The following is a 20,177-nucleotide window of genomic DNA, read 5'->3' as shown; positions in this document are numbered from 1 at the left end:
TTTAGGCCTCATCATCTCTTGCCTGGATAACAGCGTCAGCCTCCTAATTGGTCGTCCTCTCGCCACTTGAGCCTCTGCCCTGCTCCTGGCCCTCCACAATCCAGCCTCTGTTTGGACTGTGGGAGAGCTCTTTCTGCAACACAAATCTGATGTCACTCCCCTGCATGAAGCCCTCTGTGGCTCCCCACAGCGGGGAAGGAGAGAGGATTTGGAATGTAAGCAGGTTGAAAGGATGAAGGAAAAGGAAGGGTAGAAGGTTGACTGAGGTCAGGTGATGCCTGACTGCCGGGCATGGAATTGACACAGGTCACTTTGGCCTCTGATCATCAACTGCTTGACGCCTGTCATGTCACTTCCTCAGACTCTCTAGGTGGCCCTTAATTAAGTGCAGAAGGTCTGTGGAGGATGACGAGGTGTCTCTTGTAAGGGAGGGGGACAGCCTGAGACCCTCCCCTTCTGCCTCTGCATGTACCTGAGTGTGCCTGTTCAAGCCAGGGCAGAGCACCTCCCACTGGCAGTGGGGAAAGAGTCCTGGCCTCTAGATTTACTAGGGTCAAGTCTGAGAGACAGAGGCCCCTGTTCCTGCAGGTGCCGCAAGATGACTGGGGGGGTTACCCCACTGGTGGCAAGGATGGGGAGATCCCCTGCCGCAGGATGCGGAGCGGCAGCTACATCAAAGCCATGGGGGATGAGGAGAGCGGAGACTCAGACGGCAGCCCCAAGACATCTCCCAAAGCAGTCGCCCGACGCTTCACCACCCGTCGCTCCTCCAGCGTGGACCAGGCCAGGATCAAGTAAGGACAGGGAGGGCCGGGGGGTGCGGGTCGGGAGGCTGAGGCTGGATTCCTGCGGGAGATGTGTGTAGAGTGGGTGAAAGTCAAGTAGTCCTGCTTAGGGTTCAACTAGGGTGTCTCACTCCGCTCCACATAAAGGGAGGGTCTTGGTGGGAGTCCTTCTCTGGGGCCTCTTTGGGAGTCTCTTTACCCAGGATCTCCTAAGGGATCTCTCTTTGGGGGTTCTGAGGAATAGGACTTGCTCAGGGGCCCCAGTGCTATTATCTCCCCTCCCCCACCTCCTAGCAGTCCACTGTTCTGACTCCGGAATTTTGCCCTTCCCAGCTGCTGTGTCCCACCCCGGATCCACCCCCGGAGCTCCATCCCTGGCTACAGCCGTTCCCTCACCACTGGACAGGTAGGGAGAGGCCCAGTATGCCTGGAGGAAAGAGTGAAAAGGGGATTCAGTGCCATGCTTAGCTTAGGACTTAAAATCAGAGGGTCTGCCCGTGGAGAGAGCTCAGGCCTGGCTCTGGGGAAACTGGGAAACCTGCCTTAGGACTCCTGGAGCTGACTCAGGCTGGGAGTCTCAGAGAATCACAGCCTTAAAACCCACCAAGTGTCCTCAAAGTGATGAGCTTGTAAGGGCAACTCCAGTGCCCTGGGGCTCTCCACAGGCCCGATTGCTTCCTCCCTGCCCCCGTGTAAAAGGTAGGATTGATTTGTACAGACAGGGCACAGGCCAAGCTGCAGTCTCAGACATGATCTGGGCCTGAATTCTGCCACCCTGCCCCTCTGTCCTGAGGAACCACAAGCAAGATATCTCACTTTTCAACACCTCTGTTTCTCGTCTTTAAAATGGCAATAGTAGGGACAGTTATTTTGCAGGGGTTTTGTGAGAGTTCCGTGAGAAAATGTATGCAAACACAAGGTACTTGGCCCGAAAATGGCATTTGAGAAATGTGAGTTCCATATCTAAGTACAGACTTTCCCTTTAATTAGATGGAAGCAGTGCTGTTTAGTAATTAAACACACGAGATGGGGTTGAATTCCAGCTTGGCTACTTACCAGCTGAGTGACCTGGGGCAAGTTACTTGACTTTTTTTGAGCCCCACTTTCCCTTTTTAAAAATAGGCATCATAATAGTGTTCTTGGCACATAGCCAGCATTCAATAAAGGTTAGCTATTTTTACTGTATGCTGGGGAAAAAATGCAATGCAAAAGACCATCCACGTTGGCTCCCATTGTTCATTGCTGCAGTCTCTCAGTATTCCTTTTCCATTGCCTGAACCAGGGAATCTGATTGGCACAGCTCTCTTTTTACATCAGACCAGCCTATGTTGTTAAACCCACGAGTTAAATGCTTAGCCCTCATTTTACCTGGCCCATCAGTCACATGTAACACAGTTGAAGACTCCCTCCTTCCTGAAAGACTGTACTTGGTTGGCTTGGAGGACACCACGCCCTCTACATTCTCCTGGATTCTCTCCCTGGCTGCTTATCCTCAGTCTGTGTCTTGGGTGCCTCTGCAACTCCCCAGGATGTGAACACTGGAGTTTTCTAGAACTCAACCCCTGGACTTCTCTCTATACCTACTCCTTAGGTGATCTTGTCCGGGCTCATGGCTGAGAGCCTGATGACTACCACATGTATATCTCCAGCCCAAACTCTCCCGTAAATGCCAGGCATATATGTCTAACTGTGCATTGAAATCTCATTTGGATGCTTAGTAGACATCTCAAACTTAAGATGTCCAAAACTAAACTGCTGATACACACACCCTCCACAATCCCCTCCCGTCCCTCGCTGCCGCAGTTGCTGCTCTATCCTCTGAATTCTCCATTTCAGATGACAACTTTATCCTTCTAGAAGCTCTGGTTTAAAAGGCTGAAGTCAGTTTGACCACTTTCTCTCTCTCACAACTCACCTCCAATCCTTCAGCTAATCCTGCTGGTCCCACCTTTAAATATATCCAGGATCCAACCACTCCTCACCACCTCCACTGCCACTGGTTCTTCCAGGCACCATATCCTTTTGTCTGGATGATGGCACTGCCTTCTAGTTGGTCTCCTGTATTTGCTCTTGCTCCACTTCATCCTCTCTCATTACAGCCTGCATGATCTTTAAAAACTATAATCACACTCACTCACTCTTCTGCTCAAAACTCTCACCTTGCTCAGAGTAAACTCAGGAACCTAACCATGGCTTTCAAGGCCTGCATGACCTGGTGACCTCGCTGGAGTGGAGCTGCCTCTGAGTTCCTCTTCTAACGCTGTTCCCCTCCCTCCCACTCCAGCCACACGAGACTCCCTAGGGCCCTTGCATTTGCCACTACCTTTGCCTGGGTGTCACCTTCCCAGACACTCCCATGGATCACTTCCTCACTTCTTTCAGGTCTTTTCCCAAAGGCTCTAAAATTTTAATTTAACGCCCCCCTTCCAACATTTCCTATTCCCCTTCTCTGTGCTGTCATTGTTGAGGTCTTCTCCGCCTTCTTCCTCCTGCTCTTTTTCCTTCTTCTTAGCACTTTGCACTATCTAACATCACATATACTTGACATATTTAGCCTGGAGGTATGGCTTCTTATTCTTGCTTTATAGAAGATGAAATAAGTTTAAAGCACTAGAGATGTCACCCTATTATGTCTCATAATACTTTTTTTCCCCTTAAGTCCATTGTTTTTTTGTTTAGTATTTGCCTGGAACACCTTGTTCCATCTTTTACTTTAAAGCTTTTTGTCTACGTCTCAGGTATATTTTTTGAAAATAATTATAGCTACATTTTACCTATATCCATTCTGATAATTGCTTGAGAGTTTAGTACATTTATATTTATTGTGATTACTGATAATCTGTGATTACCCCTTGGCCTAAACCTAGGGTACTGTGATGACCCAGGCCCTAACCCTTGGATTTATTTCTATCATCTTATTTTGGGACTTGTATTTATCTTGCCTTTGGGCTGATGCTTTTCTGTTCCTTTGCTGCCTCCTTTTGGTTTGAGTTTTCTTTATTCTTCTCCCCACCAAATCCCACACTGGTTTAGTAGTTATATATCCTATTTTATTCTTTGTGGTTACTCTTATAATTTTCATATGCATATTTGACTTAATGACTGAAGCTGACAGTTTTTTCTGTACTCCTCCTGAACAATGCAGAGACCCTAGGACTTTTTTTTTTTTTTTTTTTTTTTTCTGTGACGGAGTCTGGCTCTGTTGCCCAGGTCAGAGTGCAGTGGCTAGATCTCTGCTCATTGCAACCTCCACCTCCCAGGTTCAAGCGATTCTCCTGCCTCAACCTCCCAAATAACTGCACCACTATACCTGGCTAATTGTTTTGTATTTTTAGTAGAGACAGGTTTCACTATGTTGGCCAGGCTGGTTCCAAACTCCTGACATCAGGTGATCCACCCGCCTTGGCCTCCCAAAGTGCTGGGATTACAGATGTGAGCCACCATACCTGGCCAACATTTTGATTTTGATGACCTCTTCCCTTCTTGTTCTTTTTTTTGGCAAGAAAAATTTATTTTCTCACAGTTCTGGAGGCTAGAAATCTGATCAAGCTGTCAGCTGGAGTGGTTTCTACCATTCAGTGATTTGTATTTTTATATTTTTTATGTTGCTGTTTGGAGAAAAAAACATTTTAAATTTGATGGTGCATAATTCATCAATTTTTCTCTTCTTGATTGTGCTTTGGTGCAAAATTTAAGAAATCTTTGTCTAATGCAAGATCACAAAAAATTACTCTAATGTTTCTACTAAGCATTTTGTAGTTTAATATGTATATTTAGATGTATGACCCACTTTGAGTAGTGTGTGTGTGTGTGTGTGTGTGTGATTCGAGTTAGGGGTCCAGCTTTATCTTTTGGAATGTGGATATGCAATTTTCCCAGCATCATTTGTTGAAAAGGCTTTTCTTTCCTCATTGAAATTTCTTGGCCCCTTTTTCAAAATCAATTTACTGTAAATGCATGTGTTTATTAATGAACCTTAAAACTTATTCCATTGGTCTGCATGAACCTATCTTTATGCTATTACCACATGCTTTGATTGCTGTAACTGTGTAGTAAGTGTTGATTTTGGTAAGTTGAAATTATACGATTTTGTTACTCCTTTTAAAGATTGCTTTGTGTTTTGTGTTTCCTTTGCGTACACACATGATTTTTGGGTAGGCTTGTTGATTTCTATAAGAAAATGTAGTTGGGAATTTGAAGGGATTGCCCTGAATGTATAGATGGGGTATTGTATTCTTAACAATATTAAGTGTTATTATCCTTGAATATTGGATGTATTTCCATTCATTAAGTTCTTCTTTGGTTTCTTTCAGTATTTATTTTATTTTTATTGTTATTATTATTTAAACTTTTTTTTTTTTTTGAGATAGAGTTTCGCTTTGTCACCCAGGCTGGAGTGCAGTGGCATGATCTCAGCTCACTGCAAGCTCTGCCTCCCGGGTTCACGCCATTCTCCTGCCTCAGCCTCCCGAGTAGCTGGCACTACAGGTGCCCGCCACAACACCTGGCTAATTTTTTTTTTGTTTTTTTAGTAGAGACGGAGTTTCACTGTGCTAGCTAGGATGGTCTCAATCTCCTGACCTCGTGATCCACCCGCCTTGGCCTCCCAAAGTGCTGGGTTTACAGGCGTGAGCCACCATGCCTGGCCTATTTTACTTTTAATTTTTATTATACATTGACAAATTGTAGGTGTATATATTTATGGGGTACAAAGTAATGTTATGATTTATGAATACAATGTGGAATAATTAAATCAAGTGAATTGACATGCCCATCACCTCAAATACTTAAGTGATCTTAGGACACTTTAATTTCCTTGACTTCTTCCCTTCTTATGTGGACTTATTGCCCAGTATTTTAGTTCTACCTTTTAACCTGTCAAATTAGTCTCCATTATTATTGTTACTTTTTATATTGTTAGCTCTTGATTATATATACTCACATCTCTACCTTTTTTACTCCTCACTTTACCCCCTTACATCTCATTGTTTCCTCCTATATTCTTGGTAATTTTTTCAGTGAATATCTGTTAGTAGCAAACTTGAACTTTAACAAAAAATATATTTTACCCATACTGTTTGATACAGTTTAGCTTATTGTGGGAATTCTAGCTTAACATTTATTTTCTCTCAGTGTTTTGAAGATACTCTTTTGTCATCTGTCTGTTGGTGCCGTTAAGGAGTCTACTATCAACCCGATTGTCTTTGTAGGTAGTTTTAATTTCTCTCAGGTTGCTGTTGAGATCTTGCTTTGATTTTTATCATTCTGCAGTTTCACTATGATATGTTCATGTGTGTGCTCCATAGATCTGTGGATTCATGTTTTTCTTCAATTCTGGAAAATTCTCTCATGTTATAATTTGCATAGTATATCTTTTCCCCATTCTTTTACTTTCAACTGTTTGTGTTTCAGATTTAAGTATGTCTCTTGTAGATGGCATCTAATGGTTTTTTTTTTTTTTTGCTTTATCTTATCACTATGCGTTTTGAATGAATGTTTTGTCCATTCGTGTTTTATTTTATTTATTTAATTTGTTTTTGAGGCAGGGTTTTGCTCTGTCACCTAAGCTACAATGTAGTGGTGTGAACATGACTCACTGCAGCCTTGACCTCCCAGGCTCAATCAATCCTCCCACCTCAGTTCCCCAAGTAGCTGGGACTAGAGACACATACCACCATGCCCAGCTAATTTTGTATTTCTGGTAGAGATGGGACTTCACTATGTTGCCCAGGCTGGTCTCAAAACTTCAAGGGACCCACCCACTTTGGCTTCCCAAAGTTCTGGGATTACAGGCATGAGCCTGCATGCCAGGCCTTCACATCTTAATGTGGTTATTGATGTGGTTGGATTGTCTCATATTATTTTTTGATCCTCTGTTCCTTCTTTACTGACTTCTTTTGTATTAAATCAATAAATATTTTAGTGTACCATTTACATTTATTTGTTAATTTTTTACTATACAATTTGAGTTACTTTCTTAGTGATTGCACTAGGAATTACAATGTATATCCTAGCTTATCAAAATATAATTACAGTAAAATATAGAAGCATTGCTCTAATATAACTCATTTTCCCCCTTTGTGCTATTACTGTCATATATTACCTATATATGTTTTAAACCTAACACTTGTTATAAATAAATATTGGTATTATAATAAGTGTTTTGTGTAATCTTATGTCTTTTAAAGAGGTTAAGAGAGGAAGTGAGGAAAATATATTTATAGAGGCTCTTGTATTTACTCACATATTTACCATTTCTGGTGCTCTTTATTTCTTCTTCTGTATTTGAGTTACCATTGGGTGTTACTTTATTTTCCTTTTAGCCTGAAGGACTTCCATTAGTGCTTCTCATAATATAAGTCTCTTGGCAATAAATTATTCAGTCTACAATTATTCAGTAACATCTGGAAATGTTATTTTTACTTCGTCTTGGAAGAATAGTTTTGCTGGATATAGAATTCCTGGCTGACAGTTATTTTTCTTTCAGCACTTTGAATATACCATTCCACTGCCTTCTGGTGTTCATTGTTTTTGATGAAAAGTGAGTTGTTTCCCTCTGTGTGATGAATTGTTCTTCTTGTGCGGCTATTAAGATTTTCTCTGTTTTCAGCTTTCAACATTTTGACTATAATTTGTGTGAATATGGATCTCCTAGTGTTTAGCCTACTTTAGGTTCATTGGGCTTCTTTGATCTCTAATGCTTTTTGTTTTTTAATTAAATTTGGTAGCTAGGCACAGTAGTGGGCACCTGTAGCCCTAGCCCCTTGGGAAGTGGGGGCAGGAGGATTGCTTCAGCCCAAGAGTTTGACCTGTAGTGCACTATGATTGTTATGATTGTGCCTGTGAATAGCCACTGCACTCAAGCCTGGGCAACATAGTGAGACCTCATCTCTAAAAAAAACCAAAAAGCAAAAAACAAAAAACAAGAACAAAAACAAAAGGAAAGTTTTTGGCTACTATCTCTCCAAATATCTTTTCTGCCCCATCTCTTCCTTTTTCTCTTTTTTCTCCTCCTCCTTCTGGAACTCCCATTACGTGTATGGTGATATGCTTGATGTTGTCCCATAGGCCTCTGAGGTTGTGTTCATTTCTGTTTAATATTTTTTCTCTCCATTATTCATATTGGATAATTTATACAGATCCGCCTTCATGTTTACTGATCATTTATCATGTTGACCCCCTCTCCTGAATTTTTAATTTGTTACTATCCTCTTCAGCTCCAGAATTTCAATTTCTTCCTTTTTTAATCTCTCTCTCTTTGTTGTGATTTGTATTCATGAAGTCATTGTTGTCATGCTTTCCTTTAAATCTTTAAACATGGTTTCCTTTAATTCTTTGATATATTCATAATAGCTGCTTTGTAGTCTTTGTCTGATAAATCCAACATTTGGGGATATGCATACCTTCTTGTTTATTTGCATGTCTCATAATTTTTTGTTAAATACTGAACATTTTAGCTAATATATTGTAGCAATTCTAGATTCTTATGTTTTCCTCTTGAAGATTGTTATTGCTTTATTTGTTTGTTAATCTGAATGAAATCTGTGAAATCTGTCTTCCCTACAGCATGTGGCCTCTAATGTTTCCATTCCGTTTTATTTCCTTCTTATTTTTATTTTTAAGCCTTGTTTCTTAGAGGGTTCCCCCATATCTGCATAGCTTAGTGTTCAGCCAGAGATTTTTCGGAGGTTGTGCTCAAGAACCTCAAGCTAGTTAGACTTTCTCTCTGCCTATAGTTCTACGTGTGAGCTGGGGAGGGCAAAGTTCAGGTTGTTTTCAAACCTACCCTGGCTTTTACTCTTCACCAGACTCTTTTATTTCCCCTGCACACATATATAGGCTCCATTCGTTAGGGATGTGTGGGTGGCTCAGGCTTCTCTGCTCTCTGCTGTGCATTCACCCAGCTTCGAGTTAACCCAAAATATGTGGAGAGCTTATTAAACTCCCCAGGTCTGTCTCACCCCCTGGAAGTTTCTGATAAATTCCTGGCTAGTTTGCCAGTCCATTGTTTGGCCCAAACATTGCTGGAACCCAGCCTAACAGTGCTGCTGGCCTTCCCCGTTCTTGATATTATAACTGACAATGCCCCATATTAAGTGGAGCCCCCTGGCAGAGGCAGTGAAGCAGCTGATTTTTCACATGCGGCACCACGTTTGTTGAAGTATGGCAACTGATAGCGTTGGGGACCTGGTGAACGAGGGCAGCCTCAGGATACTATAGAGTCATGCTATTCTTACCCAAAGTTCAGTAATTTTTATGAATACATGTTTCTTTGTCATATGTCTTTTATTGATTTGCAGAGTGATAAAATGGTGGTTTTTGACAGTTTTGTCCTGCTTTAGAGTCTTATTTTCTTCTGTTTTCAGTTTTATCTTTTAAGTTTAGAACTTTTAAACATCGTTTAAAAGTTATTTTGTTTTAGCTAAGGTAGCACTAGCTGCTATAACAGAGAAATCTTGAATTCTCAATGGCTTAACCCAATAAAAGTTTGGTTTTTGTTTATGTCACAATTTGTATTTTCTATTGCTATGTAAGTTATCCCCAAATGTAGTGTCTTTAAACAATGAGTATTTATTGTCTCACAGTTTCTGTGGGTCAGGAACCTGAGTGCAGCCTGGCTGTGGGTGTGACTGGGTCAAGTGCCTCACAAAGTTGCAATCAAGGTTTTCGCCAAGGCTGCAGCATCTCAAGGCTTGACTGGGTGAAGATCTGCTTCCATGCTCACTCACATGGCGGTTGGCAGGCTACAGATTCTTGCTGGCTACTGACCAGGGACATCAATTTCTTCTATGTGGGACTCACTATAGGGCTACTCACAGCATAGCAGCTTGCCTCCCCCAGAGCAAAGGCTCTGAGAGAAAGAGAATAAGAAAAGGTGTCTAAGATGGAAGCCATGGTCTGTTTGTAACCTAATCTCAGAAGTGATATCCCATTGTGTCTGCCATATTCCATTCATTAGAAGTGGGCCAATAAGTCCAGTCTATACTCATGAGAAAGGGATTACACAAGGGTGTGAGTTCCAGGAGACAGAGATCATTAGGAGCTATGTCAGAGGCTGTCTCCCACATAGTACACTCACCTTCATTGGAAATTTATCTGTGAGAAGCATGAGCAGCTTAGGAGTGAGTTCCCCAGGAAATATTTTGCAGTTGCTTCTGTTAGAATATCCATGGTTTGGGATGATTTTATGTTAAGTTTTAATTTTGGGGGTGTGGCCCATGAAGGTTCATGCAGATACACGGTACTGTAGCTGTGTGAGGACCAGCTTGTAGGTACAGACTCTTAGGGGATTTGCCTCTTTTCCCTTCCCGCCATCCTTGTACTTCAGACTAGCTTCCTTGTCATCAGCCTGTGGTGATGACTAATTTTTTTATTCTAGTCTACATTTTCATCAAAGGTTTCACTTTTCCTAACTTTATGCAGGTTCTCCTTTCCAATTCCATGCTTCATGTGGGCCCAAAGCCTTTCTCCTATGCCCAAGTGGGTGTTTAAAACTTAAGTCTTTACCAAAATGCTGAGACCAACAGCCCCTGCCCCCACTTCCCGCCTCCACTGGGCTGTTTGCAGCATTGGCTCATACAGTTAATATTCTGATTTTCCAGTCTCCTCTTTGCTTTTGTCCCCTGGGGACTTATCTCGCTTTCTTGTGAGCTCAGCTATGCATATAAAGCAACATTTGTTATATTTTATCCAATGTTTTGAAATGGGAGAGTTTTCTAAAGGTTATCTAAACTAAATAACACATGTAAAGTATACAGGATGTTGCCTGGCCCCCTGTTGGACCCACCAACTCTAGTCTGGACAATTTCCAATTAGACACAAAGCATTTTTACTGTAAATATGCCATGAGCTTGGAAATGGCTACTGATTCTCAGTCCGGTTTGGAGAAAGGCTAAGGATCTCATCCCAAGAGGATCCTTTGACTTTGACCCTCCTGTAAGTGGGTGTGGAGGGAAGCAGGGTGGATGGAAGTCAGTGCAGGGATAATAGGAACATTCATAGTACAATGTTATAGTTTTATAATTGTAAGATAGTAAAGATCAACTTGGGTGCAATATTTCTCTGAGAGTCTCTTGAGTCCGTGTTTCCCTTGTGTCCTGGTCTCCTGTTGGAACCCCAGAAGCTCCTCTTGGCCAGCTGAGCTGGCAGGTGTATGACCCCAGGGAGTTGTTCACCCTCTTTTGTCTGCGTTGGATAGAATTGGTTGTGAATATTGCCTGTGGGTGGGATTTCAAGAGCTTCAGAACCCCAGGGAAAGAGGCACTTCTCATTCTGAGTGGTATTGTCACTGTGATTTAAGAGCCTCTTGTTGCTAATAATAGTAGCTAAAGTTTATTGAGCATCTACTGTGTGCCAGATATTATGCCTAGTGCTTTATACACAGAAGAGGGCTAGAGATACAGAAACGTACTACAGAGTGACATTCCTTTCATCCCTGGTGTCTGGACTTGAGACCAGCGTGCTTTCTGCTAGGGTTAGATTAGCTCCCCTGTGCTCCAAGAGGGACACTCTGGGCTGCATTTGTTCTAGTTGGGGAGTGTCTTGAGCCTAGCCCAGAAATAGCAGGAGTTAGTTCAGTTCCTGTGTTTTAGGAAATACACTGGCAACTGTTGTCCTTGGTGCCCCAGAAGTACAGAGACAGAAAGACTGAGAGGTAGATGACAGAGCATCATGGTGAAAGCCACAACTGTCACACAAGTGTGGCTTGTGACAGTCAAGTATGAGATAATTTAACTTCTATGGGGTCTCGGATTGATTTTTCCATGGCCTGTGATTTCCATACACTTTAGAAAAAGCTTCAAAAAGTTCAGACAATTCTTCTTTTTAATTAGTGGGCCCACACTGAAACCACTGAATCTAAATCTCCAGCAAATTTGACTCTGAGCTTCTAAGCAGCCAAAGCAAGAGAGGTGTTTTGTTAACCCTGGGTTCAGATCCTTGGGGTGGGGCCTGAGTTAATGTAGGTTTAACAAGCTCCCCAAGAGATTCTGTTGCTCAATCAGCCTTCCGTGGGAGCCAGGAAGCATGACATTTAATTTCAGTTTTATCACTTACCAGCTGGGCATCCTTAGACAATTCATCTGCCCTCTCTGGGTCTTTTTGCCCATTAATAGATTGGAATAGAAATGGCTCTATTTGAAGTAGAATCCAGCAAAATCATGTTATGCTTTGGAGGCTGAATTATGGAAACATTGAGCTGCAGTTTACACATGGATCAGGCCACTCCTTTGAGCCTCTGTTGACTACACATAAATATAATGCCATGAATCTTTCCTGGGAGATGTCACAAGATGCAGCCATGTGATACTTGCTGTTACATTTGCCATGGGATGCTGTCGAGGACCTTGTCCATGACGTCATCCAATGGACTCTACATAATCATCCACAGGGGATGACTGTCTCTTAGTCTCAGGGACAGGAATTGTTGTGGTTCTCTTCGGCATCTGGCCTGTGTTTACCAGGGAAGCCCTGAGACCTTTGCATGCCACTAGCTGAGGGCTTACTATGTTTTAGTACCTGTACCAAAAGCCTCACATATTTTTCTTTGAGTCCCCTCAATAGCCCTGTGAAGATGGTACCATTATCACTCCCATTTGACAGGTGAGCAAACTGAGGCCCCCAAACTTTAACTTCCCCAAGCCATTCTGCTAGGAAGTGGTAGAGCAAGCACTTGAATCTTGGAGAGGTCTCACTCATAGCCCATGCAGGCAACTCTGAGGCTATACTCCCTGATGCTTTGCCTGCTTGGAAGCTCAGGGTTAAATATGTGCCCATCTTAAGCAATGTTCAGGACTTTGTCACCTGTGTTCTGGGGGTAGCACTTACCTCTGGTAGCACCTTTTCCTGCCTGTACTTTTTCTTTGCACCAGTTTTCTCATGTAATGTGAATGAAGCTGCAACCTCTGTGGTATATTTAGTCTTCGTGTGGTGGTGTGCGGCACAGTTCCATGAACAAAATTTTTGTTTTGCTTTTTTTCATGCTTTAAATTTTTTTTTTTTTAACACCATGGATTCTGCACCACCAAAATACCAAAAACAAAACCAAGAACCTCATCCAGCAATGGCTAAGCTTTCCTCAGTGGGGGAGGGTAGAGAAGGAGCCCACAGGTTAAGCCAGAACCCGAGTGAGTGGGTAGAAGGTGGGGGAAGGCTTGGGACACTGGTAGGTTAATAACTTTGCTCCATCACTTACCCATTAGTTTCCGTCCTGCCACTTGGTATTTTATATTTTATTTTTATATATATATATAAATAAAATATAAACATACATATAAAATATAAACATACATATAAAATACCAAGTGGCAGGACGGAAACTAATGGGTATATATATCAATTTTCAGTCAATTTTGTAATGTAATGGATTATAAATAATAAAACAAAAGGTGTCCTCCATGTAGTCCCCACCCCCATACTGGGCAGGAGGGTGCATGCCAGGTCCCTGGTCCTCTCTGTTGGGGTCAGGTGAGAGAAACGTCAGGGGCTGGGACTAGGTGGAGAGGAAAACATGGTGGTCTGCAGCCTGGGGTGCAGCCAGACAGACACCTGGAAGAGGCATAGGTGGGGTGGAGGTGGGGGTGGGGGTGGGATATTTAGAGGAAAGACTGGGCCCCAAGACAAGCCTGGGGAGCTAGAATGGAGCAGAGATGACCCCATCTTCGTTTGCAAAGAGGGTTCCCTTTAGTTCAAACGCGGAAGAGTCGCCCACAGCCTCTGCAGATATAGAGAGGTCTTCCTAAGGCAGAGCACCCCAGGGATTTCCACCCCCTCCCGGCACCTCGTAACTGTCCTCCCGACCCCCTGCCCTCCAGCTCAGCGATGAGTTGAACCAGCAGCTGGAGGCCGTGTGCGGGTCCGTGTTTGGGGAGCTGGAGTCCCAGGCCGTGGACGCCCTGGACCTGCCCGGCTGTTTCCGCATGCGGAGCCACAGCTACCTCCGGGCCATCCAGGCCGGCTGCTCTCAAGACGACGACTGCTTGCCTCTCCTCGCTACCCCTGCCGCTGTCTCAGGGAGGCCCGGCTCCTGTGAGTACACCTCCCTGCCCCTGGCCCGGCCCTAGGCTGGAGAGCGCCCTGGGTCCGGGTTCTGGCCACCCCCTCGACTGTGCTGTGACCCTGCGCAGATCGTTCGCTCCCGGGGTCGGATATAACGGGGAGAGCGTCCCTTGGCGTGTGTGCAGCAGCCGCTGCAGGGTCCCGTAGGGCCTCTTGGGGTGGGAGTCGGGCGCGGGCCCAGGACCCAGGCAGGGCCGCGAGCCTCACGCACTGCGCTTCTGTGCCCGCCGGCCACAGCCTTCAACTTCAGAAAGGCCCCGCCCCCCATCCCGCCGGGAAGCCAGGCCCCGCCCCGCATCTCCATCACCGCCCAGAGCAGCACGGACTCCGCGCACGAGAGCTTCACGGCAGCCGAGGGCCCCGCCCGGCGCTGCAGCTCCGCCGACGGGCTGGACGGCCCCGCCATGGGTGCGCGCACCTTGGAGTTGGCGCCGGTGCCGCCCCGGGCCAGCCCCAAGCCCCCCACACTCATCATCAAGACCATCCCTGGCAGGGAGGAGCTAAGGAGCCTGGCGCGGCAGCGGAAGTGGCGGCCGTCCATTGGGGTGCAGGTATGGAACGGGGAGGCGCCCACAAGGGCTCGGACCCTGGCGGGTTGGGGCTGGGGTGAGGGGCCGGAAGCGGCCTTCTGGATATATCGACCTTCTTCCTGGCTTCCCCTGAGCTGCAAGTGAGCCCCGTGCCTGGACATCGACGGGGCTGCTCCAGCCAGCCTCCGCCCACTCCCTCGTCCCTCGTCCTGGCTAATGGAGGGATGGAGGGCCGTGCCCAGTGGTTGCCACTTTGAGGCCTGTGACCGACCGCCTGGGTCTCTCATCTTGTTCAGGCAGATGGTCTTTGCAGGACCTGCCAGCTGGCTTGGGGCGCAGCCATTGCTAGCCATTCTCCCCGGGAAGGGTTTTCACCTTGGCTCGCCACAGCCACTGACTCCTCCACCCTGCCACCAGGTGGAGACGATCTCAGATTCAGACACCGAGAACAGGAGCCGGAGGGAGTTCCACTCCATTGGCGTGCAGGTGGAAGAGGACAAGAGGTAGGTCACGGTGGGACTGCCCAGGCTTTGTTGGGGGAGAGGAAGAGAGAGAGGGCTACATAGTGTCCCCACTAGCCCAGTCTCCCTGCACATCCTCTTTTCCTGGAGGTGAGACCAAGCCTTTTTATAGAGGGTGGTCAGAGCAGCCACAGAGGCTGTCCACAGAGATATCACCAGGGGAGTCATCAAACCTAGAGTTCTTGTGCCCATGCCCACCCCAGGTGCTCAGAGTCAGACGGGAGATACACAGCAGTTGCAGGGAAGAAGAGGATGGGAGAGGTTACATGTAGGTGCCGAGCAGGACTCCAGCAATTGTCCTTTCCAGGGGATGACAGGATCTGCCAATCCCTTATTACATCCTGTGGTGTACAAGTATGTGAGCTCAAAAAGAAACAAACAGGAAGATTGCCTCTCAGGGGCCCCTGGCAGATATAACACTCCTCCTCACTTGGCTCGCACAAGCATTTAACCAGTCGGGGGTACCTATTACATGCCTGAGTCTGTGGTGTACCCGAGATAGTACAATTACCAGCAGCCACTATTCTGGCATTAGGTGGCCTCAGAAACATTGACTCCTTAATTTTCACGGAAGAATTAGCATTGCCAGCTCTGGAGAGGATACCAGAAAGAGGCGTCTCTGTTGTTGGGTGCCTATGGGGAGAAAGAGTGTCTGGGAACTTGCCAGGGGCTGGCCATCATGGTTTCATGGTATTCTGAGCTTCCCAGGCATACGACTAGAGGAATAAAACTAGTCTCCCAGGCCGGGTGCGGTGGCTCACGCCTGTAATCCCAGCACTTTGGGAGGCTAGGGTGGGCGGGTCACTTGAGGCCAGGAGCTCAAGACCAGCCTGGCCAACATGGCAAAACCCCATCTCGACTGAAAATACAAAAATTAGCTGAGCGTGGTGGCACACTCCTGTAGTCTCAGCTGCTCGAGAAGCTGCGGCACGAGGATTGGTTGAACCCAAGAGCCTGAGCTTGCAGCAAGCTGAGGTTGCACCACTGCACTCCAGCCTGGGTGACTGAGCGAGACTGTCTCAAAAAAAACCCAAAACACAAAAAACTAGTGTCCCACTAGCAGTGGTTCCTCATAGCTCTATTCCTAGTTGCCGTCCTTCGCCCAGATTTCCCCAGCTATTTCTGAGATGTCCTTGGGATGTCTTGTGTTTGTGTCTGATCAAGTCTTTCTGGTGTTCCTATGGGATTCACCATTTTTCTCAACTTCTGCTTTGGCTCCCTGAAGTTCTGTATGCTCCTGGGGCTATAAATGCCTTCATCGAGGGTGGCAGAATGCTGCCCTGGTTGCCTGCATGACTTCTAAAGCTGCTGTCCTCCAAACTTTTACTGTGCCACAAAGATTTCAGAAAAATACCATTTTGTGGCAAACCCAATTTGCAAATCTGTGACTTGAATTACAGAGAGATGGGATAGGAGTCATGGACGGATGTAACTCTGTGGTCTGAATCCTGCCCACCCCCAACTCTAGTGCTATCCCATGGACCACCAAGCCCACTCACTCCCTTTAGAGGCTTTTTGGTTCCCTGTCTAGTTAGGTCCAAGGGGGTGGGAGGTCCCCCCATTCCTCCTAATAACCCTTGAATCTTGGGAAGAGTGCTGCAGGCCTTCTAGCTGAGACTCTTGCTAAATCAGCAAACTCTTGTCATTCATTCGTTGATTCATTCATTCATCAGATACTTACTAAGCACGTGTTGTATGATAGCTCCTATGCACTGTGTTAAATGCTTCAGGAAACATCAAAGACATGACTCCTGCCCTCACAGAAGTTATGGCCTAGGGGGAAATCAAGGCAATGAATAATCCTTGACTAAAAATATGACTACATATTATGATATAATAGGTAGTGGAATATTATTGCACATTATGTGGGAATATGAAAGAAAAAGAGGAGATAAGAGAGAAAGGACCTTATTTAGATTAAGCAGGTGACATTTAAGCTGAGACTCGAGGATTGACTAAGAACTCTCAGGTGATGACTGGAGGGAAAAGCATTCTGGGGAGAGGGACTAGCATATGTGGAGGTGTTGGGGCAGGAAAGAGTTTAACATGCATAGGGAACTGAAACAACGTCGATGTGGCTGGTGTGGAGTGGGGCAGGGGAGTGGGGAGGGAGTTAATTGGAGAACAGGCAGGGGGCAGGTTATGCAGAGCATGGACATGATAAGGACTTGGAATCTAATTATGAGTGATGAGTAGCCATGAAAAGGTTAAAAAAGGAGTGTAACATGATCTAACTTATGTTCATGAAAGATCACAAGCTACTGAGTGGAGAATGAATTAGAAGAAAGTAATAGTAGAAACGAGAAGGCTAGTTAGGAGAATTTTTCATGATCCAGAAGACAGGTGATTGTGTTTTGCAGTATGGTGGCTATTGTGATTGGGATGTTTTTCTTCTATTGTATTTTACAACTAGGCACTGCTAGTGTGTGGGAGCACTGTTAGGTTTTTCTTTTTTTTTTTTTTTTGAGCGAGAGTTTCGCTCTTGTCCTCCAGGCTGGAGTGCAGCGGCGCAATCTCAGCTCACTGCAAGCTCTGCCTCCCGGGTTCACGCCATTCTCCTGCCTCAGCCTCTTGAGTAGCTGGGACTACAGGCACCTGCCACCACACTTGGCTAATTTTTTGTATTTTTAGTAGAAACGGGGTGTCGCCATGTTAGCCAAGCTGGTCTCAAACTTCTGACCTCAGGTGATCCACCCACCTCAGCCTCCCAAAGTGCTGGGAATACAGGCGTGAGCCACCGCACCTGGCCTCTACTGTTAGATTTTGTATGTTTTGTATGTTGATTTTGTATTCAGTAACGTTGCTGCTGAATTAGGTCTCTCTTACTAGTCTCATAGGTTATTTTGAAAATCATGATGGGCTTCCTATATATATATAGTCAGTTATTTTTCTGCGAATGAAGATATTTCTTTTAAATCTGTATTTTTCATTTATTTTTCTTGTAATACTGCATTGAATAGGACTTCTGTTCACTGTTGAGTAGTACTGACTTTAGTGGCTATGCTTTTCAAGATGATGTTTGCTACATATTTTGATGGATACCATTTGTCAGGTTAAGGAAATTCCTTTCTATTCCTAGTTGGCTACGCATCTTATTTTTATTTTTTAAAATAGAGAACATGAGTGGAATTTTATTGAATGCTTCTTAGAATCTATTTAGATGATCATGATTTTTCTTCAATGTGTAACACGGTGAATTATATGAATGGATTTTCCATTCTTTCATTCCTGGGATAAACCCTGCTTGATCCCATTGTCAGTTTGGATTAAATTTGGCTGTGAGTCACAGGGCCTCAGTAGTGTCTTAAACAAGTGTATTTTTCTCTCGTTAAAAAAAAAAAAAAAAAAAAAAAAGCCAGCTTAGATGTAGGGAGTGCAATGTCAGGACTCCAGACTCCTTCTATTTTGTACATCACTTCATGTCCAGGGACCTCAGGTTCAAGCTCCTTCAGGCATGTCTGCATTCTGACCAGTGAGAAGGAGGAAAGAGGAAGAGGGATGCAGTCCTTCCTTTTTAAAAAGACTTCCTGAAAGTTACACACAACCACTTTCATTACATTGGCTAAAATCTCATCACATGGTGGCACCTAGCTGCAAGGGAGGCTGTGGGGTATAGTCTTTTAGCTGGGAAGCAATGTGGAGGGTGTAAACTACATAGCTAACAATCAGGGTTCTCATGCCTAAAGACAAAGAATAGGTATGTGGAACTCTAGGGGTTTTTGTTACAGTTTTGCTATATTATTTTTGTATACATTATTAGATTTTTGAACAGTTGCTACTTTAAAATTTTAAATCATTTATATTTATGAATATATCATAAGTGATAAATCATAATAATTATAAGCCTACCATTTTTTATTGTTATTCAATTCAGGTATTAGAGCTAAGATAGGCTCCTAAAATGAATTTGGTACGTTTCTCTGTGTTTTTGTTCTTTGGAACAATTTCTGTAAGACAAGAATTATCTATTCCTGGCCGGGCGGTGGTCGCCTGTAATCCCAGCACTTGGGGAGGTCAGACGGGTGGATCACATGGTCAGGAGATCGGGACCATCCCATAACACGGTGAAACCTCATTCTACTAAAAAATACAAAAACTAGCCGGGCTGCAGGTGGCAGGCCTGTAGTCCCAGCTACTCGAGGCTGAGGTAGAATGATGGATCCTCGAGGCGGAGCTTGCAGTGAGCCGAGATCCCACCACTGCAACTCCAGCTCATGACAGAGGCACCATTCAAAAAAAAGAATTCATCTATTCCTTAAGGTTTGTAGTTGCTGCCTATAAAATTATCTAGGTCTGATGGCTTTTGCGGGTAGGAGAGACTTTTAAAACTACAGCTTCAGTTTCTTTAGTGATTATTGACCTGTTCTGGTTTTATTTTTTTTCTTGAATCATTTTGGTGATTTATATTTTTCTAAAAAAAGAAACATTTTATAAAAATTGACGGTTTTCAAAGTTTTTGGCACAAATATTCTTTCTCATAGTATTAAAATGTGTTATCAATATTTATTGCATCTCTATATTGATATCTACCTTTGCATTTCTTTTTTTTTTTTTTTTGAGACAGAGTCTCACTCTGTTGCCCAGGCTGCAGTGCAGTGGTGCGAGCTTGGCTCACTGCAACCTCCACCTCCCAAGTAGCTGGGATTATAGGCATCTGCCACCATGCCTGGCTAATTTTTGTACTTTTAGTAGAGATGGGTTTTCGCTATGTTGACCAGGCTGGTCTCAAACTCCTGACCTCAAGTGATCCGCCTGCCTCAGCCTCCCAAAGTCCTGGGATTACAGGCCTGAGCCACTGTGCTTGGCTCCCTTTTTATTTCTAATACCATGTATTTATGTCTTACTTCTCTTTCTTGAATCAACCCTGCCTGAGGTTTGTATATTTTATCATTTAAATATATTTTTAGGCTGGGCACAGTAACTCACACCTATAATCCCAGTACTTTGGGAGGCTGAGGCGGGAGGATTGCTTGAGGTCAGGAGTTCAAGATGAGCCTGGGCAACATAGTGAGACCAGATCTCTACAAAAAAATGCAAAAATTAGCTGGGCTTGGTGGTGTGCATCTGTAGTTCCAGCTCCCGGGGAGGCCGAGGCAGGTGGATAACTTGAGCCCATGGGTTTGAGGCTGCTGTGATCTCTGATCACACCCCTGTACTTCAGCCTGTCTTTGAGACAGTGAGACCCTGTGTCAAAGAAAGAAAAGGGGGGGGAAAGAAAAAAAAGTATGTTGAAATTTATATTTTATTCGTCTTTTAGAAAAGCTAGTGTTTGGTTTTGGTGAGCA

At 44.6% G+C, this 20,177-nt stretch overlaps 1 protein-coding gene across 6 annotated transcripts in view; it reads left to right on the top strand.

Moving 5' to 3' along the window:
- The window catches only part of DLGAP3 (DLG associated protein 3), a 65,330-nt gene that overhangs the window by 29,235 nt on the left and 15,918 nt on the right, over positions 1-20,177 (top strand). For all 6 annotated transcript variants that reach the window (XM_009204578.4, XM_009204573.3, XM_031666841.1 and 3 more), the window contains 5 exons: positions 589-794; positions 1,119-1,191; positions 13,598-13,811; positions 14,079-14,392; positions 14,789-14,874. In XM_009204578.4, coding sequence (XP_009202842.2) covers positions 589-794; positions 1,119-1,191; positions 13,598-13,811; positions 14,079-14,392; positions 14,789-14,874 — 893 coding nt within the window. The remainder of the gene's footprint in view (positions 1-588; positions 795-1,118; positions 1,192-13,597; positions 13,812-14,078; positions 14,393-14,788; positions 14,875-20,177) is intronic.

This window comes from Papio anubis, chromosome 1 (assembly GCF_008728515.1).
Source record: "Papio anubis isolate 15944 chromosome 1, Panubis1.0, whole genome shotgun sequence".
NCBI classification, from domain to species: Eukaryota; Metazoa; Chordata; class Mammalia; order Primates; family Cercopithecidae; genus Papio; species Papio anubis.
This window is presented reverse-complemented; position numbering and strand designations above follow the sequence as displayed.